Genomic DNA, 25,273 nt, shown 5'->3' with positions numbered 1-25,273 from the left:
AAATGATTTGCAGAGAAAGGATATGACACTAACTAACTGACTGTTATGGACAAAATCCAGTCCTTTAAAATTTTGAAAATACAGGTTATGGAAGGGCAAAATTCACCTTCTGAACCTCCATCCATGGATACTTATTATTTTTATCTATATGGCTTATTTATTTATTTATTTATTTATTTGCTTTTCACTAAATCAAATCACAATGATTTCCTTAAGAAAGCTCTCCAGCTGCAAAAGATGGCTGGTCTTGGTTTGTCAACTGTGGAAGTGGCAATCCAATTTTAAAATTACAGTCTTCTACATTTTTAAATGTAGGCAAGTTCAAGAATGTGTCTCCTTAAGAAAGGAACAAACAGAACTATCTTTCTATTAGTAAAATACAGATAGCTTTTGAACAACTTGCAAAGGAAGATTTGAAAATGAGATTTGGCAGAGGCTTTTCAACCATTTATCACAGGAACCAAGGCAAGAACTATGAGTAGTATGCTGGTAGTAACATCATATGTTCTAACACTCTCAATAATCAATCACTCTCAATATTTTTATTTTTTTTTTGACATGCCTTCTTCCAATTCCAATATTGTGAGTATGTGGATAAATGAGACACAAATTATCATGTTGAGATATTTCAGGGTTTTAGGCAGCCTACAAATAACCTTCCTGGAATTTTCTTTGGCTACTCATTTCAGTCTTTCAAATGAAAGCAAAGTTCAGGCAACAATATAACAATCCTGTGCGATATAATCCTCCTCATTATCTTCTCCCCATTGACGTTAAGAAGGGGTTAGGGATAATATATGAATTTACAAGATTACCTAGGAAATTGTTGTTCAAATGACACTAAGAACACTACTGTTATTACACCATTACAGGCTATTGTTTGAGGGCAGTACCTATCTATACAACCAACTCCAAAAATATCTGCTTCTGAGTGAGTGTTTGATTTATACAATGCTGTTGCTCTTTCTTTCTTCTTTTTCTTTTAATTGCATGTTATTTTCTATATTTACAAGACAGAATACAACTATAACAAGCCTGAAATGCCTTTGACCTACAGATTTAAAAGGAACTGATTTTGCAACCGGACTGTATGTAAAGTCCTCCATGCAACACTCATGACAGAGATGATTACGAACTGCTGTCAAATGTCTTGGTTCAAAATTTGGACAGAAATTCTTTAGATCACTTAGCTTTTGACTGACTCGTGAATTTTTTTAGCTAAAATAAATTATAATCACTCTGATTTTGATCTTTTATTTTCATCATTCAAAAAAAATCAAGCCAAGTTCGTTGATATGGGCACTACTTCTGACTGAATAAACATCTCGTAATAGGAAATTGATACTAACGTAGTAGTGTTTTTAGATATACAAACTTCATTACAGTTACGCTACTCAGAGAGCCTATCATGGAAAGACTCATACCTCTGCAAGCCATTATACTGTGGTATGTGCGGTGGTACTATGCAAGTGGCTCATAACACTATCTCACCAAAAACTCTTCCCTGGCCAGAATTGTAATTTCCCACATTATATATTCCATCTCAAAATGGAGTTATATAAAAATTAGTTATATAGTGACTATGTCTCCATCACCATTTCTGCGACATGGTATAGTAAAGGTGAATAATGGAAAGAAAATCTCAATTTCTTTTAAATTCCCACTTCATTACATAGGTCATACAGAGTATGACCTGAAGGCTTTATGTGGTTCCAGGACAGAAAGAGGGAGGGGAAGGACTGCTGCACTGCTACTTTGCTCCCCCTTTTGCTCTTCCCAGCTTAGTTTTCTAAAGATATAACAGAATATTAATTAAAAAAGCCCTAACACCATCATCTAAAAATTTAAAAGAAGTGATCTCTACATAAGTGCTTGCAAATAGTAATAAAAAACTATCTATAACACAGCAGATTTTCCATCTTTTTAAATGTTAAATCTTTAAAAATTGTATAGTGACTGTGAAGATGTTATTAATAATTTCACAGATACAAACTTGTTTTCCCAGGCTCGGAAAAAAAAAAAAAGTACGTCTATATAAACTTTTGTCTACTCATATAATCCTCTCTAGTTGCAGAAGAAGTTTAACAAACATTTGGGTTAATTCTGTTCACATATTCAATAAAAGTGAAGGAAAAAAATCTCTTCTACAGTCAATATAATGAAATGCTTAATTTTCTCTGCACGTGAAAGACAGACAAATAGTTGGGTACATATTTGTTGTTACACACGCTTTGAGCTGTGGGACATAAATGAACAATAATGGAGCATGTCATTTGTTGTCAGCTAAAGTAGCAAGAAAAATAATTTCAGTGTTTGGGGTTTTTATTTAACTGTAAATCACACTTGTGTGTAATGTAGTAGTGCTTGTTTTATTTGAATTCTAAACTATTAGCTCAATTGGGATTAAAAACCACACGTAGTTAAACAACAAAGATTTTCTTTGTCAAAATGAAGTGTATACTATTGTGTGGTCACTGCCCCTTCATTTCCTGAGTAATTCTCCAGCGTTATCGGAAACCCATGGAAGTTGTTTGCAGCTGTACCCATTTCCTATTTCACTTCACTCAGTCTCCAACTCAAACACACACACAAGATACTGCTTTAAAGGTACAAACAGTGTAAATTGTTATAAACGTGAGGCAGATGATTTCCCCATGAGCTACTATAATTTTATAAATTCAATGCTCTAATGTTTGCTAGACACTAATAAGCAGAGAGCAAGATCCATAGACTAAGTGCTACCAAAACTTCTATCCCCATTTGATAGAACAAACTTTTTATATCAAAAAAGCATTATATGGTAGGATTGTATATACAAAAAGGTTTTTAACTCAGCTTGAAGGTTGTTGTTAACTTCATAATGTATATTTGAGGTGTAGTATAATTTAGAAAACAAACTGCCACAGTCTTAAATTACTGCAGGATCACTTTAGTGAAAGTACTTTCAAAAACTTTAGATACTAAAAAAGAACATAGAAAAAAAGAAAATATGATCAGAAGTTGAATCAAATAATATTAAATCCTATACAAAACACTAATCTTGAGATTTAGTCACTCAGCTTGGAAATTCCAGAGTCAAGACTGCAAAGTCATCTGAAGTTGACTTTCTGGTAAGTGTGTGTTAAGATACACAGACTCAGGCCTCGTTCAGAGCACAGGACACAGTTATGTTCCAAAATGGATAATCACTCAATGTTTCTGTTGGAATTCCCTGGATAAGTGAGGCCTTATCTAAATGGTCTAACTCCTGCACCACCAGATTACTAATTTCAAAGGAATGACCATGGAATTCTCATAATACTACTTGAAGTGCTTCATAAATATGAATACCTTCACAACACTCCAATGCAATTAGGTAGTGCAACTATTCCTATTTTATACCTGCAAAACTGAAATACTGGGTAGTGAGCACTCAAAAATAATTTTGTTAATTTCCTACCCAGGTTATGAATCCAAGTCTAGTTTTCGAATTTATGTGCCAGCTCTCATATCAAGGCATGAAGCTCTGCTTTTGCACTCAGCATTCCTGCATGTCTGACTCAAAATTCTTATATGAAGCAACATCAAGTAGCTCCCTGCCTCATTTGCTATTATTGTTTTCAATTTCTGAACTGAGGGATGGCTTCTGGAGAAAATGTTATTTACTACCCAGCCCTGATTCTTTCCCCAAGCCAAATCTAGTCAATACAATAAATGTAACAGAAGTCCTAGGGGAATGGAAGTAAGCAAATCAATTTGGCAAAAAAAAAAAAAACTCCAAACCTTATTTCGCAGGATGAGAAATTATTTCTGGGGTGAATACATGGACAAGGTAATCAAAAAGAGTGTGCAAGGGTCTTCCTTCATCCTATATATATGGATATCTGACTAGGACCCAATCTTTTGTTCAGCAATACTAAGAAGAGCTGGAACTCCTTTAGCTTTGCAAATGGAGTCTTTGCCATTCCATTGCATATCCTGCCACTTACAAGAAAGCACTACAGGCTTCTTTCAGACACCTCATCTCAGCAATCTTTGACATATTTAGACGAAGCCTGTATCATTGAGGAGTAGCTATCTTTTAAAATAATGACATGGCAAAACAATACTATCTGTGTGAAAATGATACAGAGTGAGGCCTACAGTTCAGTTAGCTGTTTTGTTTGGAGAGTTCAGTTTAATAGCTCTAGCTCTGCAGCAATTAAGGATGTTCTTAGCTCTTATATATCCATGCTTTGTGTTTGACTCTGTTGAACCATTATTGTTGGTCAGTTAAAACTGAATACCTTTCTTCAAGTTTGCAATCACAGATTCCTACAATGGTTTGGGTTGGAAGGGACCTTAAAGTCCACTCAGTCCCAACCCCCTACCATTGGCAGGGACACCTCCCACCAGACCAGGTTGCCCGGGACCCCATCCAGTCTGGCCTTGAACTCCTCCAGGGATGGGGCATCCACAGCTTCTCTGGGCAGCCTGTGCCAGGGCCTCACCACCTTCTGAGAAAAGAATTTCTTCCAAATATCTAATCTAAATCTCCCCTCTTTTAGTTTAAAGCTATTCCCCCATGTCCTATCACTACACTCCCAGACAAAGTGTCCCCCTCCAGCTTTCCTGTAGGCCCCCTTTAGGTACTGGAAGGCTGCTATAAGGTCTCACCAGACTCTTCTCCCCCAGTCTGTCTTCACAAAAGAGGTACTCCAGCCCCTTTACCATCCTTGTGGTCCTCCTCTAGACTCATTCTAATATGTCCATGTCCTTATATTGGTCTTACAGGTGCAGAGCAGAGGGGCAGAATCCCCTCCCTTGCCCTGCTGGCCACGCTGCTTTTGACGCAGCCCAGGATCTGGTTGACTTCTGGGGCTGCAAGCACACATTCTGGCTCAGGTTGAGCTTTCCATCAACCAATATCCCCAGTACTTCTCATCTGGGCTGCTCTCAATCCATTCTTCACCCAGCTTGTATTTGTGCTTGGGACTGCCCCGCAAGAAAGAATGAAAATAAAATAAAACTACAAAACACAAGAAGCAAGGACAGAACAAAAATTCTGTTCCAGTCCACTACAATGTCACACTGAGGAACTCTAAGTATACATTTTACACTGGGGAGCTGGCTTGCCTACTACCTTTACAATTCCTGCCAGGTACAACAGTAAAAATCATCTAATTCATGCTCCTCTCATTTCTCAAATGGAAATGAAATTACATGTTTCGATTGAAAGCTCTTAGTAAAATGAATACAATAACTCTCTTGAATTGGCACTAACAGATCCATTTCTGAATGATTAATCCAATATAGACTAGCAACGACATAATTCATAAACAGCTTATAAATATACACTTGTATACAATATTATCAGCTATTATTTGTAGATGCCATACTAAATACCCGTTCCACTTTCTAAGAACTACTGCATGTTAACTATCATGCTTCAAATATTCCTCATCAAAAGTAATAAAGCAAATCAAGATATTATAAAATGAAGGAATAAAAGATGGAACAAAAGCATAAATTTGTCCAGTGTAATTGTGCTCATGTCAAAATAAAAATATTAAATGCTTGCATTGAATATTTTACAAAAACAACCAAGGATGTAATTCACTGCGTATAGCTGAAATACTATAAAGTATGATCTCTGTTTTCCAGACCACTAAGAGACTCATCTACAAAACAAAGGAAATAAGGTTTCCCAGAGGAACCAATATAGATTTTTAAGTAGTTTTTTGAAGAAAAGTTTCCAATAACAAGTTTTTAACATCCACATCTAACACAAATAATATATGCAGATATAAAACAAATACTACATAAGCATTCCATTTAGTCTGAGTCTGAAGTCAATATACTACCCCTGACAGAATTTGCATATATTAATGAATAAATTGATAATAAAACACCTGCTGAGCCGACAGACTCAAATTAAGGATGTTACACATTTTCCTCTGCTTACTTTGGGTATGTGAGTACAGTTCTTCAAAAAAGTAGAAGATGAACAGACGTTTATTAAAGTAAGAGATCTTGTTGAAGGAGAGGAAGATTTCATCGAGATGTAAAATATTTTATTCCCACAAGAGACTGAAGTTGAATCAATGGCTTAAGTGAAACAGCTTATTACTCATTCCCTAACACATACATTTTTTGCCCAATTTGTTGCTTTCTCAGACAAAATGTACCCAAATGTATCCAATAGATACCACCTGTACTTGTAGGTAGGTAGGATGGATAGTTGTCAAACTCTACCTGTACACAAGGAGCCTAAGAACTCTTAAAGGCATTTGCCATTTGAATGGTGTAGTATCTGAAATTTACCTATAGCAGCAGATTATGAATAAAACACCTAGGAAAAAGACATGTTCTGATGAGCACTCTGACAGCTTATGTTCCTTATATTTACTGTCGTATAAGCAGGACAATATTATGATAGAACTCTCCATCACCTCTAAAAATGAAAGTTAGCAACTAAAGAGTATTTCGATAAGTTTCAAAATCTTTGACTTTCTTAGAAGGCAATTACAAAATGTAAAAAGAAAAAGAAAAAACCCCTACAAGCAGATGAGCCACACCCACAGTAAGTGAAAAATTACTGTTTTCTACTATACATACCAGAAAAAAAATAACACAGACTGAGTTCTGAAGCACAAAAACCAGAAAATGTTTACTCTGACATAATCCTTTGCTTTAGAAAATTACGTGAATGTTGTTAAAAGCACAAATCTTTCCTGATCCTCAGCATAATAGCTCCAGTTTTAAGTGGTAAGATAAAGCACAGTAGCCCCAGGATGTGTTCTGAATAGCATCAATTTCTGCCAATTCCAACTCCTTCCCAATACCTTTCATATTTAATTATAACCTATTTTGCAAGAAGTTAAGTAGATATAAAGTACTTAGACTTTACATAGTTTCATAGAATAGTCTGGGTTGGAAGTGACTCTGAGATCTAGTCCACTCCCAACTCCCCAACAAGAGCAGGGACAGGTTTCTCAAAGCCCCATCCAGACTGACTTGGAACACTTCCAATGATGGGGCATCCACAACTTCTCTGCACAACCTGTTCCAGTGCCTCACCATGAAAAAATTTCCTCCTTATATCCAGTCTAAATCTACGCTCTTGTAGACATACTAACCTACAGTTCTGTTCAGGTTGACTATGAAAGTTGTGCAATTAGTTTTTGCTCTAATTCTTTCCTGGAAATAATATTATGGCAACTATTTTTATTACACTTAGCTAGCTTACATGTAAAGCAGCTTTTTTTTTTCCCCCTCCATAATATGGGAACTCCCAAACTAAAGACAATTGTATTTCATTTACTTCAACCAAAGACTAAGTGTATCTGAAAAGATTGCAAATATCATGCAATGTACTGTGTCATATATCCTGGTCCAAAGAGTGAAATAGCGAAATTTCTGCATGCAAAGAAAAACTTAGCAATGCTTCTTTTCAAGGAAGTTATTTCATAACTTAAAATAATTAAAATATTTTCAAGTGTCAATGAAGATCTATTGGAAACTCAGAAACTGATCACTGTAAGAAGCATGCAGATAGTACTTCAGCTAGTAGCACTTTCTTTCCAGCAGATCAGTTAAATCGATACTTCTTGTCATAAAAACAATCTTTCTGTGACAAACGCACTACCCCCTATAAAGGTCCATGTCAGTTTCTCCACCTAAAAAAAAACATGCTTATTGCACAAATACACACATGCATCCTATTTTAGAGGCTATAAATTCTAGAAATAAACTAGCTACATGCATGAGAACAGACAGCAGTACTTTACTTGACATAAGTTGCATGTAGGTTATTGCTATTTATAACCTATATTACTATAATGTGTGGGAGTTGTAGCCACAGACCATGATACAACAGTGTTTAATTCTATAAAAAGACAGAAAAAGATGGATCCTTGACCTAGAGAGGAGACAATAACATAGTATCAGCTGAAATGTATTTTTAGCACTCACCACATATTTTAAGAACCCAAACACTTGTCTTTGCTTTACTTGGACTGAATGCCATTACAGTCCTTGGCTGCAGAGCCAACCAAAGTAACATACGTAACAGATGCTTAACTTTCACTCTGTCACGTTCAATGTTACAATGGCATACAGTTAAAAGCTTGATTCATATTCCAGACCTATCTCCCTTTTGGCTGGAAGGGAAACCTGGGGCCCTGCAAAGGTTTCTCTTCCTCTGACAAATACCTTAGAGCGTGACAGCCTGACAAGGTCCAACAAGGGTAACATATCTGCAGAAGCAAACATGACAGGATTTGATCTCACTAACTCTGGTCAAATGTACTCTTCAGCTGAGTCCTGTTTTAATTAACTGAGGGGGATAAAATACACTGTGTTATAACTACAACAATAACTGAAATCTTTTAAAGTGATCTTTAAGCTCCTTAACATTGCAGTCCTATTGAAAGAGCTTTCACCCGTAATAAGACCTATCCAGGTTAAACAGATCTGATTTTTAGTAGACAGACTTTAGAAGTAACAAATGTGATAACCTCAAAACTCACCTTGATCACTATGTTACTATCTACTGCAGATTCAGTTTCAAACTGAACATGTAGAAGAAAGAAAGAATACCATCCACTAGATGACATGAAATCTAGTGTCCTATATAGTATGGAAGACATTGTACAAGGGCTAGCTATTTAATTTTCATTGAACTTACTTGAATGTGCTCTGGGAACACAACAGAAATCAGCAAGAGTTTTTTCCTCTGCCCACCTCTTCTCTTTCCCTCCCTCTTGCATTTATTATGTCTATCTAGCATTATAACTGTAGCATTAGTAGACACCAAGGAATTTACCCATCTCTGCTATTCTAACCACCTTCAAAGACAACATTTCCCCCTTTGCTGAACGTAAATCAGAGAGAGATTTTTTTTCTTTGCAGTGCTTGTATTGTACAATCTAATGACTTAATTATTTCCATTTGTTTTTCCCCTTTAATGCAGAGCTGAGCAGTACTCCAGACTGCAATACTTACTTCTACAGTATGTATGCCACAATAAAGGCAGGTAAGAAACTCTCTTGACAGAAAATCTTTATTAGCTTTCTATTAAGTGTTCTTTATCACTTCAACATCTTGTGTGTGGGCTCCTTCAAGCTCTCTTTCTAACATAAATGAGATCACCAGTAAGCTACTGATGTGGAAAACTACAAACTCTGTCTGAAGATAAGTCACAGTCTCTTCCTACACTGATTTTTCTACCCATAAAATAAGAATAAAGATGTTTCTTCACCTCCAAACTTATGTGAAGCAGGCATGCAATTGTCCTTCACACAAAGTTTGGAAAATGCTACACAAGGGAAAGCAGAGAGGACTTGAAAAGGACCGGAACAAAGTGGAAGAGAAAATGCAGTATAGAAGATACAAGGATATAGCGCACACAAGCAGATCAGACAATTATATACAGTAAAGAGTAAGTGTAGGTAGAATTCATGTTCACTTGCAGTTTGAGCACCAAAGCCAGTCAAATTCTTTCCAGGTAACTCACAGGTATTTTTTTCTGCCCCCCCTTTTTTTTTTTAAATCAGTATCACTGATTGAGACAACAAGAAATATCAAAGCAGCAGGCAAATGCTGAATTCCAAAAACAGAAAGAAGGGAGGAGTAAGAGTATAAAGAATAACCACAAAAGTTTTCCTTTTGAATTGTGTGCGAGCAGAGAAAGAAAAAGAAACACAGTTACTGCGCCCAGTTTAGATGACTGGTTTTGAATATTTCTTGTTTTATTTCGTAGGTTGCCTTTGTTGTAAACCAGCATTTCTGTAAACATAGTAGATATAGGCCTTAACAATACTAAACACATTCTCTTGATATAGCTATTTCATATGTGCCTATTGGCAGCGTCTCACAAGTAGACAGTACACACTAAGAAATTATTGTCAGAAATAACCCAAATAACATACCTGTGTTTGCAGTCAGAGCTTTGCTGACACAGCAATTGCAGCTGATGCAGCATGCAAGTCTTTCATACCCTAAGCTGAAACAACTATGAAACAGAATGAAGGCTATAGTGTTAACACAACCTTCAAAACACTTCTCACTCATAATTTTTTTTTCTCCTCTAAATTCCCTTGAAATTCCATCCATCAATGAGCAAAGAGCTAAATGAATAACAAGGTTTCCGTCATGCCTTTCTACTTACTAGGTTTGTTACAGATTAAAATCACCATCTATACGTCTATAGCATCTCTAGTCTAAAAATCTCTGGATTCTGAGAAATTTGAGTGAATCAGAAAAGTCTCCTGTAATTCGTACTATGGAAAGCTACCTAAAAAGCTGAACCATGCTCTACCCAGCTACCTCTTTTTTAATATCAGGGAAGATTTGCGTTAAGAATATCCAGAATACCTATTTTCTCAGCATGCATTCACAAGGGATGGAGGGCAACGTTTATGTTGTTTTTAAACTCTCTCTGCAGCTTCAGTTTAAATGGATTATTTGTTTGCTGTCTCTCTGCCCTACATATACTTCAGTATTTGTAATTCACAGATATTAAAAGGTGAGCTATTTCTTGTATTTGTACTTTCCTGTTAAACCCTCAGTAAGTTTTTCTGAAGTTTTCCAATCAAGCACTGAATTCACACTTTCTTTTCACTACACATCAGCCACACATATAGATTACCTTCCAGGTTTTGTATCTTGTACAGTGGCAACAGTTATGCATACAGCCCCTTGCATTGTCTTGGCTAACACTAGCTGGTGGACAAGATGAGGGGGGCAGGCATTGGCTAAAAAACTATGAATGAAAATTTGAAGAGAGAGACCACTAAAAACAGTTTGGATGAAGCTAAGCTAAAAGATGTATTCTAAGAGCACATTTACAGCACTACAAATGCAAATGGACACTGACTAGTCTAAAGCTAAGGTACTCTGAAGTAAACCTTCCCAAAATGCGCAGGGTGTGGATGTCAAGTGCTTTGAACAAACAGTTTCACTCTCAGATAGTCTTCTACAGGTTTGTAAACATTACTGATATTGACAGAGACAAGATACCCATTTATAACTACTGTGAAGCATGGTTACAATATTAAACCAAAGATGTTGATTTTGCCCATTTTATATATTTATGCAAATAAATTGATTCACTCATATTTAAAATAAAACATTGTGTTGTACTTACCAGTTTTGGGGTTTATCGAAAAGAATCCCTGTGGATTTCCACTTGTAATCTTGTAGGTTAACTTTTCACTTGAGCTAGAATCTGGATCAAATGCCTCAATCTGAACGACAGATACATCTTTAGGTGAATTTTCCATGACCTCTGGGTAATAAACTGGTTCTGTTGTCTGAGGAGCATTGTCGTTAACATCACCAACTTCTATGTAGATTTCGATGAAAGATGATAAAGGCACAACACCTTGGTCTGTTGCATAAACAGTCAACCAGTAATATGAAGTACTCTCACGATCCAGGCGATCAGCTGTCTCAATAATACCTGTTTAACAGGACAAAAGATAAACAGAGAACGATCAATAAATATCCAGAAGTGTGTAGAAACAGAGCAAGCAACAAGCTTAGAAAATGAGAAAAAAATCAACAAGTTCAGGATAACTGACATTGATTCTACAAGCTGCGTTTAATATACACACACAAGCATTAAAGCTAACCTGAAAACACCAAAACCAAAATCAATAAAACACTTTTCAACGATTACGTGTTCCAGCTATTAACACAATATATTACTTAACTTCCTTTGCATTGTCTTTTGAGATTTATCAGATCAATTAACACTATTGAAAAAAAACTGTTTTGCCTAAAGGATTAAATATAATGAGTAATACACAATTTTGGGGGGCTTGAATGAACCTCTTTATTAATACACTGTATTTTATAGTATATTAAACTATCTGATTTGGATACCAGACTCTTGATCTGTTTATTGTTACACATATTAATATACTTAAATGTAAAACATTCTTATCTACATGCCCAAGTAAATTATTTAACTGAATTTTCTTAATGTGCATAAGTATTTAGGCTCACATAGAAATCTCACAGAAAAGGAAAACAAAGTTAGACCTCAAGGCAACCTTTGTAGCATTATGACCAACCACTGGCTGCCATTACTTTGATAACAGAAAGCAACGCCTAGCTCATTTTAGCACCCATAAAATGAATTACCATTTAAGGAACAGCTAGACAACTCACAAACCTCATACAGCAGTTTGTCTGAACCAGAACTAAATAAATAATGAGGGGCTCAAATTTTTATCCACTGTGAAGGAAATACAGCCCTATTTTTACAAGCACCTTAGTCTACAATCTACAGTCATAAAATGCATATGTTGTATATCAAAAAATTGTGACATGGCATAACTTATTTGTCAGGGGATGAACATCAAGCAGATTCACAGAGTTACTGCACCATAAAACTGCACTTTTATTTTCTTGATCCAGTTGCTCTTACTGGCTGTCTTATTCAAGACATTTTCTAGATAGAACTTAAAACGAAGCTAAATACATTCCAGAGGAAGGGATAGACCAACACCTTGCAGCCACTCCTGCGGTAATCTCGAAAGGCTCTGACACGGCTCTTATTTTTTCTTATACTGATAAGAAAAAATGTTATTATATACTATAATATTATACTTAACCTAATTTGGACTGGAGTTCAGATGAGCCAAAATTTCACCATGGGTCCCAGTTTTGGGTTTTAGATATATTCACATGATATTCCTGAGCCCAGCTACTCATAAAACATGCATACTGTCAGTTAAATAGCACTTTGATGAACTATGCCACTATGCTTTCACAAGAAATCCTACAAAAAACGAATAACTGTAGATATGATTTCCTTCACATATCCCAGACATTTTTTATTTTTTAAATATTCAGGCTAAACAAAATTAGATAAATATTGAGGAATTACTCATTTACTCATTACTTTCTTTGCTTTTTGGGAGAATGTATGAAGGGTTGATGGTGACCATCTTATATTTTAAGTTGTCAGTAAGACTTTAGGAGGGCTGGAGGTAATAGCATCTAATACCTTAACCTGCAAGATGCCCATATATAGTATTTTAAGCAATACAGTATCCCAGAACTACCACCAGGTGTCAGTATGGAAATTGGTTGTATACAGTCTCGGGCTACTGGGATGAAAAGCAAGGGCAGGTTAACATTGCAATTTGAAAAAAATATTTATATGCATTACATACAATATATACAAGTTTTCTTGAAAGCTAACTGGTGGCTTTATAAATTCCTTCTTTGCAGAGGAACACCATCAGAAACCAAGTCAAGGTGTTCACTTTAAGGACACTGACATTTTACAATTCATCTCTTTAGCTCAGTATTTATTTGCATTGTTTAATTGCAGTTTGTTATAGAAAAATCCTATAAAGACGCTGATTTGTGCCGTGGCTAATTGCACCATTTCTCATTTTAATATAAAGAGTGATTTTAAATAGGATACCATGAATTTGCTCTCTCAAAAAAGGAGACCTAGTCTTGAGCACAGTTACCTGGATTCTGTTTTTGTAACTTGCTTATGTTACACCTTTTGCATTTCTCTGCTTCAGCCAGGAGACTTGCCCGGGAGTAAATAAATGTGTTAATTCTTGTGGCCTCATTTCTAAACCTAAATGCTGGATGTTGCATGCAAGCACTTCATCTTCAGTCTGGGTAGATTCCGTGCATGCCTCAGAAAATTTTGTAAAACATTCATGTCCTCCCAAACACAAGCCTAGCCTGTTGTAATTCCCTCTTCGCAGGGCTTCCAGCAATGCTGCTCTGTTGCTTGCGGTCTGTGCAGAGCACAGTGGTCACGCTTACGTGCTGAACTGAGCAACCATTATCATTTTACACCTGCCCTGCATTCCTAACAGTAACTACATCAGAAGTGGCAGATTCATTTTAAGATAGCCTTGCCTGATATTAAAAACAGAGACAGAGACTCTCACAGTAGTGGAGCTCTCCCGCAATCTGCTCACCTGGCATTTACAGATTCTACCACCTTAATTACCAAAGCCTCTCTCAAGGAAAGGAAGACTGAACCAATTATGCTTTCGTGAACTGCCATTTCTCAAGTGTCCGTTCTCTTATATCACATACTCTAAAAGGGGAAAGGGGAGAAAAAAGTACCACACCAAACCAACAACAGTAAGTATTTCAGAAAGAAATATGTAGAAGCATTACTGGGATACAGGGATAGTGACTAATTTTACAATAGAGAAAATGGGCAACTGTATTTTTGGTTCATTTTTCATTTCAAATTAGTTCTGCCTATCTGGCATTACTGCTGCGTATTTGACACTGACTTTTGCAGAAATGCCCAATGAAAGAGCTGTAATTTGTCTGATTACCTGACTACTCAACAAGTCATATAACACAGATTTTTGCCCAGCAGGGTAGCTCTGGTTTTCAGAATTTCTCCATTTTGCTACAGGGTCACCGATACTCTGTGTGCATTAGCAAAAGTAACACAAAATGTTATTCACTAAAAATTACTCTTCCATTTTTCTCATGTTTCTCACCCAACAGACACTGAATTGCTGGATGAACATTTTCTCTGCTGTTTATAACCACAAATGGAAGTTTATACTAGCTAGAAAGAACATGTTATGAACATTCAGATATGCAAAAAAGGCTACGTAACTGTTTGCATTTATTGTTATTAACAGATTAATTCCTAAACAAACACTTCCTAGAGACAAAGGTTACTTAAAAAAAAAAAAAAAAAATCCTCCACCCATCCCACTTAAGAGTTTAAAATAGATCGAGTAGACAGGTATGTATGCAAGTTGGAAAATGTATTAGATGGACATCATGCATGATAAGTGGATTACTTTGACAATATTAAAATGAAGACCCAAAATAACATTCCTCTGGTATAAAAGCCATGTAAAAGAAGACCTGAGGATATAGAGCAAAAATTTCCTTCTATTGCTTGCATGTTGAGGGGGTGGGGGAGCTCACCACACCTTGTTCTTCTTCATTACTCAGAGCTCGGAGAGCAGATAGAAAAGGCATGACTGGTCTACTAGCGTGACTCAACTTTCTCCACGTTGCTGCCACCCAACAATAAAATGGAGCAGACACTGATCTGGTACACAAGCCTGGGCGGAGGTTGGGAGGGGTGGGGGGAAGCACTGACTACCAAAACCTGAATTCTTCTGGTCCTGCCTCAGCACTTTTGTCAGGAAACACAATCAGCAGAACTTGGATTTTTTCCCCTCTAACATTACTGCACAATCTGACCTCACACCAGTCATTACAGCAGATAATGATGGGAAATCAAATGTCAAAGTAGTAATAAACCAATCCAAGCAAGAGTTAATTTGTTTTAATCTTACAATCAGCTAGATCCATTAAGTATCAGCAACATGTTAATCAGTATCATCAATTTCAGCAGCAAGTTTCGGCTTCTTAGAAGTATTTTTGCCTTTTTCTTCTAGTGGTGCAAATCGCATTTAGGGAGTACAGCTTAAGTGCTTCTATTATATCTTCAATGTGTTAAAGGCTCTATCTCCAACTCTTCTCCCATTCAAAAAAAAACTTTAGTCAGCAAATTTCCTATTCTCTATGCTGAGTGCAAATCAGTAAATTTAACTTTTACAAACCATTTGCTTTTTATGTAGCAAGACAAGTAGATAAATCTTCCACAGAGCTCCACCAGAGAATCTTTAGCATGAATGATAATCCCAAAGACTTGTAAATATTATTGTTCATAAAATATGTTGAAATGAGTATTCCAAAAACATTTTCACTTGGCTGGACATGCAATCTTTAAGCTTTTCAGGTGGTTATGATAAAAATAAATTCATATTCATCAGTTGCTAACCGCCAGAGGGGAGTACAAAAGAGCTCTGATGAAATGCTTCTCAGTCATCTGCAAGACGACAGCTGAGTTTTACGATCTTTGTGAGTATGAAATTTTAGACTAGATATTGCTACTGTTTGATGCAACTGGACTTTTCTGTTGATTTTATTATAAGAAGGAAAAAGTCCTAAGTGAATACTGTACTACAGAAATAAGACAGCATTCAGTATGGAGGAACAGGCTGGTTTAAGAATACAGCAAATGGGGAAAAATTAGAACATTAACCCCACTCTTGCCAAGAACCAACATCACTTCCAACTTTAATCCCATAACCCAAATCACTAAAACCAAAGTCACCCTTAAAACAAAAATAAACATATAAATCCATCTCAAATCTGACAGTCTTACCTATGCCAATTCTATCTGATTAACAAACGCTCAAAGTATAATACCCCCAATTCCCAGGGATGATCCTCCTTAAGTGTACTTATCCATGAGAACTCTCATTAACAATATTAATGATTCTGTAATGGAAATCAAAACCCGCAATCATTTCTCAGCGAAGCATGAAAACGCAGTTTAGAAGAACTTGCCCTGGGAGCGACGTTTGAACCAAACTAAGAGAAATCCCTGGCCTGGAACACCATTTTTGAAATCTGATTACAAACTTAATTAATCTAAATTCTAATAGGCTGGACAAATCAAAAAGCTTCTTCAGCTGCCTAAAAGCCATCTCTGAGGGGAAAAGGCAATATTTTAAGAACTGCAGGAACACAGGTTTTGATCAAATATGACTGTCAATGAACAGCCGATCCCAATTAAAGACTTAAAGAAGAGTAGCTTAAGCATGTTATTACCAACGGCATGCTGTCCCTCAGCGGCACGAGCCTGCATTTACACCAACACAGACTGTAATGCTGGCTTGAGTTCTGACGAAAGAGTAAGTCACTTACTCTTGTAATCCATCACTAAAGTCTATACAATCTTTTCAATTAAAAATAGAATTAGGGGTGGCATTCAGCTTAGTACATATTGCCATTTACTACCTGCATCTCTCTTACCACTACATAGGCTGCATATATTTTTTAGAAAGTTACCAGTATTTATAAAGTTAGTTTTTATGTGGACATGGGTCCAAAGAACCCCATCTCTCAGAAGTCTGCAATTTTTCTGGTCAAATTGCTGCTTTAAGTTTTGTGGAACTTCACTTAGTCGTTTTAGAACAATGAAATAATCACATCAGAGTCCTTGATTAGTGGTTTGGTGTGGTTTTTTGTTTCTTTCTTTCTTTTTAAAGTAAAATCTTACTAAATATTACAACATTATCACGCTTTGTCTTCTAACGATAAGAAATTTATACCATCTTTTTCCCTGAGCTGTATAAATGCAGAGGCTATAACAGATTTGATAGGATGAGAAAAATAAATAAATAAATAAAGAGCAACCAAGCATCCAGAATAGAAGACATAGTGCTTATCTGCTTCTCTGCAGTCCCCAGAGGAGTCAAAGAACATCCATACTCTTTCGTCCTCCTTTTCCCCTTAAGTAATTTCTAGAGGCACAGTCAAACCAGGACAGTAGGCAAGTGCAACCCTGTGTATTATGTATGTTGTTGTTTTTTCCTCCACTTTATGCAAAGTGGTTTTGGGGGAAACAAAGGGGTGAGGGGAATGAAAATTTATTAACAGTTATGGTGCACAAAATAAAAGAGACTACAGCAGACTGGGGCATACTACGTACAAGTACTATACCTGTCTGTAGTACCTGGTATAAACCGTGATTCTAGAACTAATTATCACCAGTGAAATATCTCAGAGCCTTTCCACTTTTAAAACAATTTAAAAAGTCCTCTAGTCAATTTATCTGTATTTCTGATGGGCCAGACAACCTCTGGCCACCACTATAGTCCGACACTGAAAATGCCATGAAGAAGTAGCTAAGTATGGCCATATGTACAGCCAAATAGTCCTATGTGCCACAGAGTACACTGAAAAGAAAAAGCTTTGATACATAGAACATACTGAATTTCCAAGGGACAAAAAAAAAAAAAAAAAAGAAAACCTTACTTTCCCTGTGGCTGCTGTGCTACTGTAACTCAGGTCTCTACAGAGCACCATGTGAAGAACAACTGAGCCTTAAGCCTACAGTTCCTTTACAACAGCATCCAAAGCCAACAAAATTTAATATTATTTGATCAGCCAAATAATAACCACTTAACAAAACCAAAACAAACAAGGCAGCACAATAAAACATTGGTCTTTATACTACACAAACCAACTGTCCTTAAGTACTGAAGATTTCAAGTATGTCCTGACACAGAGACAAGGAACTATTCAGCACTTAAAATGTCAGTTGAAAAGACCAAAATCTCCATCCTGTGAACTTGAAACAATCTCCTTCTGAAGAAGGAATGGAATGAGATTCTTTTTGCAGAAGTGAAATGTCAGCTTGTCCCCTGTATAAACAGGGCAGCATGCCAAAAAAGGCTCTGCACTCTAACTTGTGAAATACTAAAGACCTGCGGCTGGCAGCATGAACTTTTACAAATGATATACAACCTCTCTCTTATAAAAGAAGTAGTATTTTGATAAATAAACTGAACTGGAAAAGTGCTAGCCTTCTTTACCTGTATCACATGTGCACTCAGAACAGGAAGCATCACCTGTTTATGCTTCTATGGAACAAAGTGCAAGAGCCACCCAGAGAAATATGGTTTGAACTTCGTAGTAATTTAAAAACTTATCACTGACAATGCAAGCTACTCACATATCAGATGTAGGAAGTCTGATTCACACAACAGACTAAACTGTATTATTTCAGAATATAAATAATCCTTGTCTACAGCCCTGAAGGAGAGGAAGAAGTTGCAGCATCTATTGCTTGCCTTTGAATCACACATAAATGGGAGGTGTTCGCTGCTCTTCTCTCTCCTCTTTTCCAGGAGCATCTCATTAGGCACACGCAGGAAGACTGCAGCCTAGCAACAAGCCATCAATATTGCATTTTGCATAACTCATGAAGAATTCAAATTACTTGTTTGCAAACATCCGAGGAATACGAATATGCATCACTAAGAATTCAATTTAGTTTGAAACAGTTCCATTGTTTCTTTTTAACAATTCAGTGATTCCTTGATTTTGCCTGAGTATAGTTGAACCTTAAGTTAACACGTTCTGATTTCTTTTTTCAATAACTTGGTGCCTTTACCTTTTGTGTGTATCCTGGATAACTGTTTTCCAAAAATAATATTAAAAACAAAACCTTAACCCTCCAGAAAAACAACTACCTTTGAAAAATTCTGCAGCAGGATATGTTCACAGGCTATAGAGTTAGGATTATTACTTGCAGCCCAAAAGGCTTTAAATAATGTCATCTATCATGTCATCAATATTTCTTTTAACATTTACAGCTTATCACATGTTTAGATTTTACGTAATTATTTATTTAGACACTCAATAGGTTTCTATACAGTGGTTGTATCCTAGTTTTTTCTTTTAAAAAACATATTTCTTACATATGGTATTGAAGATAAGTAATGAAAAATCAGATTTTATAATTTCTGCTTCAGCGAACTCAGAGAATCTCTCTCAGGAGTAGCTAGGGAATAAAAACACTAAAAATAAGCTGAAATTAATACACTGGAATCATAGATCTTTTGTCACCCTTTATAAAAGCAGATACCCAGAAAATTGAATGAAACTTCTGTATTTATAGCTCTTTGACATAGAAAGCTGGATATGTTTCATGTCATCTTGTGTACTACCAGCTGAAAAATCATGCTCAGACGGTACTGTTAAATGGAAAGCAACTCTAGTTACTGTTTCAAGGACAAATGGCTCATTTTCTAACATAAATCACTGCTCAGAAAGTTTCAAATAACTTCTCACAAGCAGTATTAGCAAGCTGATGTAACTGCAATGAATTCGCACCAGTTCTTTAACCGGTAGATGACATTTCACTGTGGAGCTGCAGGAACTTCAAACATGTCATGTCCACCAATGCTTGTGCTCTTTCCAGGGACCAGTTATTGCAAGTTCAGAAAGATGAAAGGGGAAAAATATCACTGTAGGGCATACATGGTCCCTAGTTGTGTGGTCACACACAACTTTTAATACCGTGTAGAAAGCAGTATTATCAGCATTAGAACAGATGTAAGATTTTAACAGAAAAAAAAAAAAACCTTAAGTAAAGGCTCAGTCATTGTAAGTTTTATGATTATGATTTTTATCATGAAATTATGAACGTTATTATTTAGGAATTCTAACCTGGTTTGTATCTCAAATTTAACTCCACTGAAATGGTGAAATATAACAAAGGATACAGCCAAATCCAGTTTTCTACCATTACTTTAAGTAAATTTGATATAAGTTTTAAAAACTCCCAAATTCCATAAAATAATCTACTGTATGAAAAATGAAATAATTTCTGCCTATGACACTAATGTAACAACAGTGAGACTAGTTGTTGGAACAGCCAAAAATTAGCAGTGTCCAGTCAAACCTGGCAGACTCACCTTCATAAATGCATAGAAATTCCCAATGCATTCATAGTAAAACAGTATTTTGGGACAAAAACTTGGCATCCAGAGAGCCTCAGCATATGGTCAAACCCAGACCTTGACATAAAGCTTAAAACACGGAACAGTTTATGCATCGCTTCTGAACTATGAACAGATGGCAGCAGTTTGAATTGTGTTGGAGAGAAAGGGTCACTATTGATCTCCCCTATGTGCAGCTTACAAATGAGATAGATACAGATATTTTAAGAAGAAATACAGAACATTCAATAGCTTAGAGAGCAGCTATTACTTAATCAAATACCTAGAGGTAGTATGAAGACCTAGGAGAAAAGATGCGCACAGTTAAAACTCTACAACAAACACAAGACTGTATTTTAAAACATTAAGAAAACAGATTTTGCACATCTTAGTTAAGGAGGCAAAGCAGAACACATTAGGGTCCAAGAAAAAGATTTATAAATAATTAGACCCAGCAACATTTTGGCTTCCAGTTCTTGCCACATTGCTTTCAGCACATTTGTACAAAAACAAGTCAAATGAACTGAAAACAGTGTTTAGTCTGTTCTAAAAAAGTTCTAAAAATAAGTTTCTAAAAATATGTTCTTTAAACTGTCTACATACAAGATTATGCCCAGAAATTATGACTCCATATTAAGGTAGTCTGGGCTAAAAGTAATAAATGTGCTAAGATCCCCAAAGATTGTGAACTTGCTTTCAGGAAGTCAGGGGGTGGCGAGGGGGAATTTTTGCAATTAGAAGATCCCTGACGGGGTTGCCTTAGAACTCAGCTGATTACTTCCAGTTCAGAAAATCTTTTGGGACAATGGCAGACAGCTCCTATTGTCAGCCTCATTTACGGTTATTTTAATAGCTCCAGCTTATTTCTGTCAGCTAGGCTCCTTGTACGTCAGGCTTTCAGACACGCACTATAATTGTTATATGGGGAGGAACAATTCCATATTGCTGAAGCTCAGTGTAGAGGGACAATCTCCACCCGATGACTTACACATTAGGGAAACAAAGTGTCAACTCCTATGACAATAAGAAAAATTATTGTAATACAACAACATACAAACTATATTTCTTTGAAGAGAGAGCGTGTAAAACAAGCTTTGTTACTGATGCGATCAGTCATTCATTATTTGAGAGAAAACATGCTGCAAAACATGACTCCACCATGGAAGCCACATCAGCATTACAGCAGGTTTGTGAAATTTTGTGAAATATTAGTGAAAACAGAAACAGCCAGCATATTGTGGGCCAAACGCTGCTCTCAGTATCCACAAAAGCAGTTCATCTTACTCTCTTGTATGAGCAAACTTTGCAGAAATGTGATGCACATCATAGTCCCACTTGTCCACCCCCTTACTCAGGGCAAACTCTTATCTTCAGCTAGACGCAACTGGTTTCTGTGTCCCAAGAAATATAATTACACAGCTGTCATAAAAATTGGAATAATTCACTATATTTAAACAAAAATACTTTGGGATAATATCGGCTACACTATTCAGTTACCTTTAAATCCTGCTCTCTTAAACACAGGTCACGCAATTGTAGAAGTTTGACTGAAGCTGTCTGAAATTTAGAAACAAATGAAGGGTTGTACAGGCCTAGGACTTGTTTATCTAAAAATGAAATGTTATTTCAACAAATTTTTAGTGTGTGTGTATGTACTTGATTGTGTATAAGCAAGTTTGTAAGAATGTGTATATATACTCACATATAAATAAGCAGGTACCCTTAAGAACTGCAGCTTCACCCAGTAAAAACCTTAACTTTGCTGTCAGCCTTCCCAGTACTAAGGAATTGTTGACAATGTGAATAGTTGTGTTACCACTCCAATAAATTTAACTGGGAAATGGGGAGCCTCTGAAGGGGAAATTCCTCTGCAAACAGCCTCAGGAATTTCAAAACTAACTGGAGTTGACAGATTAACCTAGGCTCCCCCTTAGGCAGAAGAAGAGGCTACAAGGAAAATAACGAGACACATGGGGAAGCCAATTACACACAGGAAAAACATATTTAATTGTACAGAAAGTGGTTTGTTGATCCAGAAGGATGTAGTTGTTTAGACCTCTGCAAACTATTAAAATACCTTGACAGTTCTACAAGTAGAACGCTTTTTGTCTGTAGATCTCAAAGTTCAACAACTGTCCTAAATAAGGAAAATTGTCTTAAGCAACCCAAGAATCTTTCTCCTGCATACAGCATATTTCTCTCTAATTCCCTTTTTGGTTGCAATTTGAACAATTGCAGTCTACCACATACTACTTCCATAAAAGTGATTTTGAAAGCCTAACAAGTTATGCAGAGCAGTCCCATTGTGCAGTAAGAAGCAATTACAGCCGCGTTTCACAGCACCACTGGCTCATGACTTTTTACATGCAGGAACAGAAGTTTAGCACGTGCGTGGTAGCTATACTAATTTGTGTATTGAACTACTGCAATTTCACTTCAAGCTTTCAGTCTCCAGACTATTTTCAGGTGCAGAAACTGCTCGGGAACAGTGACAGTTGCCAGAGCAAGTCTGTGCTAGAAAGGATATTGATACACATGAAAAGGCAAGAAGCATGCTGTGAAAGTACTGCAAACCCAGGCTGCTACTGCTTTCATGTTACTACTCCAGGCAGCTGTATGCACAACGGCACCCTATTACTGCCAAAAACACTGTTCCTAAACAGCTTAGTGTGTACGAAGAAGAGCTGATGTACCTGTGGGTATGGGAGTGTTAGAGAACAAAGCAAATCAATGAGGTCATGAGATTAAAGCAGCTGGGATCCAGTGACATCAAAAGACATTCATCCTCATTCTGACAGTGTTTTATTAACCTTAAAAAGTACCCATTTAATTATTCAGACTTTATTTCTACTTGTGTATCTAGAGGGGATCTAGTGTCGATCAGTACTTGCCATACTAATTTTATTTGCCTTTGTGTATGATTCAAAATAAACAAAATGCCATTCAAAGAAGTGTTTCTGAACTTGCTTCTGAGTGAACACTGACTACAGGAGAGAATAGATCATTCATGAAGACAAAGAACTTTGAGATTTGAAAAGAGTTAATTTTCTTTTGTTACAATGATCATAACAAGAAAATGAGAAATAGTCCACATATAAGCAAATTATTACACATACACTGAAGAATCAATACTTAAAAACTAAAAAGTACAGTTATACCTAGAAAACTAGAAATGACTTATTAGATCTCAAGTTTGCTTAATTGCAAGTTTCCTGGTGTGATTTTTTCTGTTTGTTTTCCTTCACATAAAACTCTGCAGGCAGTTATCCATTATTTATTAGAAATTTTCTGGAAGGAAAAAAAAAAGAATAACTAAAGGTACTAGAAGCTAATGCAAGTTAACAGTCTAAAAAATTAAATAATCTATAGATTTCATTTGCTCCATATTTATTGCTTAATAATAGAACTTGCAAGCATTTGCATAAACCCAGAGCATTTCTGTTGAATTTCTGCTGGAAACCTCCACTAGTTACTCTCCGCAGAAACATTTTTCAATTAAGATGATTCTGCACCTTTAGTAAAAACACCAAAGAGAATGAGTTATGTGAATGAAAAACTCTTGGTCAAACAACAAGTTAAACTGTCATAAAATCATGATAAAGCCTTGATCAACTCCTTCTATACTAGAACACAATGTAAGTGAAAGAGCACTATGATACTGTAGGTAACTGGCAGACTATTTAGGCACAAAATGTATTTTGCTCCTGGACCACTGAAGGTTTTTCCTTGTTTTAAGTAATTCAAAGAATATGCAGAAACTAGAGATGGAATTGCATCAGGTGACTTCCTCAAGTCTTCGTATTTGTGCAGAACTGTTCTCAAAAAATGCTGGCCATTCTTGTGTTTGACTAGACTGAGCTACTCAATTTCCAAAGGATTTTTAATCACCTCTGGAATTACAGACATTACACGGCATACATTTCTAACTCCATTTGCTCCTATCATCACATGCTAGGTCAATATTCACTCCAAATTTAATCCACATAATCTGCAGTAATCTTGTTCTCACTGTAATCATCATTCCCTTAACTTATTAAGAAACAGTGTACCTCAAAATTGACTTGTCAACTTGACAACTCATCTTTTTTTCCTTAATACTGTAGCACCTGTATTTATTTTTAACACTAATTTTAACAAAGGCATTCTTCCATGTCAGATCTTCTAATTACTTCTTTTTGCTACCATCATTTGGAAGATTTAAGTCAGTCCAAAATGTCACCATTCAGCATGAATATTTAATGTACGCAAAAAACTAAATTGAAAAGTGCAGGTTCCAAGATATTTTTTAGCAAGCACAGTTCTTGATCTCTGGGCTTCCGTCCTTACTTGACACACAAGTCCCACTTTGGAAAACTAGTCAGAAGTGGTATGAAGTAACAGGGACTAAGAACTGGTTAGGTCTTTATTATTTCCCCTCCTCTCCTCCCAGAGCCATGTTTTCCCTAAATGCATACACAAAACAATCCTGAGGACTTCTTAGCAAGTTGTCATTTCTTCTTACACATTTTTTACTTTAAAATGTTCTGCACAAAGCCAGGCAACCCAGAAATATTCCTGTCCTAGCTAGTAGCACAGGTATGGAAGTACATATCCAAACAGCCATTGAAGAGAGAGACATACGTAATTTTCCTCCATTTCTGATTAATTTGCTGGAATTGGTTCTGTAATATTCAAAGTACCTTCAAAGTGAACTATGATACCAAACATCCTTATGCAAAGGCATAGTCATCTTTTTTTCCCCCACCCGAAGTAATTAACGTTCCTTGCATGGGCAGCTGGACATTTGTTAATCATTAACTGTTTGTGTAAAAAAAGAAAAAAGCACAGGGAGAGAAACTGTTAGCTGTTCTTCACAATGTTACACAACAAGAAATCTTTAAGACAGAAGATGTAGTGAATAGTGTAAAATTATTTAAAGTAAAAACAAATTGTTGTATTATCACAGCATGCTCAATATTTGACAAGAATATCTGTCTTTTTGACACTTT

The 25,273-nt window shown here is 36.2% G+C and overlaps 1 protein-coding gene across 8 annotated transcripts in view; it reads right to left on the bottom strand.

The window, feature by feature from the left end:
• The window catches only part of FAT1 (FAT atypical cadherin 1), a 109,310-nt gene that overhangs the window by 61,896 nt on the left and 22,141 nt on the right, over positions 1-25,273 (bottom strand). For all 8 annotated transcript variants that reach the window (XM_080590125.1, XM_080590124.1, XM_080590129.1 and 5 more), the window contains exon 3: positions 11,108-11,422. In XM_080590125.1, coding sequence (XP_080446251.1) covers positions 11,108-11,422 — 315 coding nt within the window. The remainder of the gene's footprint in view (positions 1-11,107; positions 11,423-25,273) is intronic.

Source organism: Anser brachyrhynchus, assembly GCF_964034855.1.
Source record: "Anser brachyrhynchus genome assembly, chromosome: 4".
Taxonomy (NCBI): domain Eukaryota; kingdom Metazoa; phylum Chordata; class Aves; order Anseriformes; family Anatidae; genus Anser; species Anser brachyrhynchus.
This window is presented reverse-complemented; position numbering and strand designations above follow the sequence as displayed.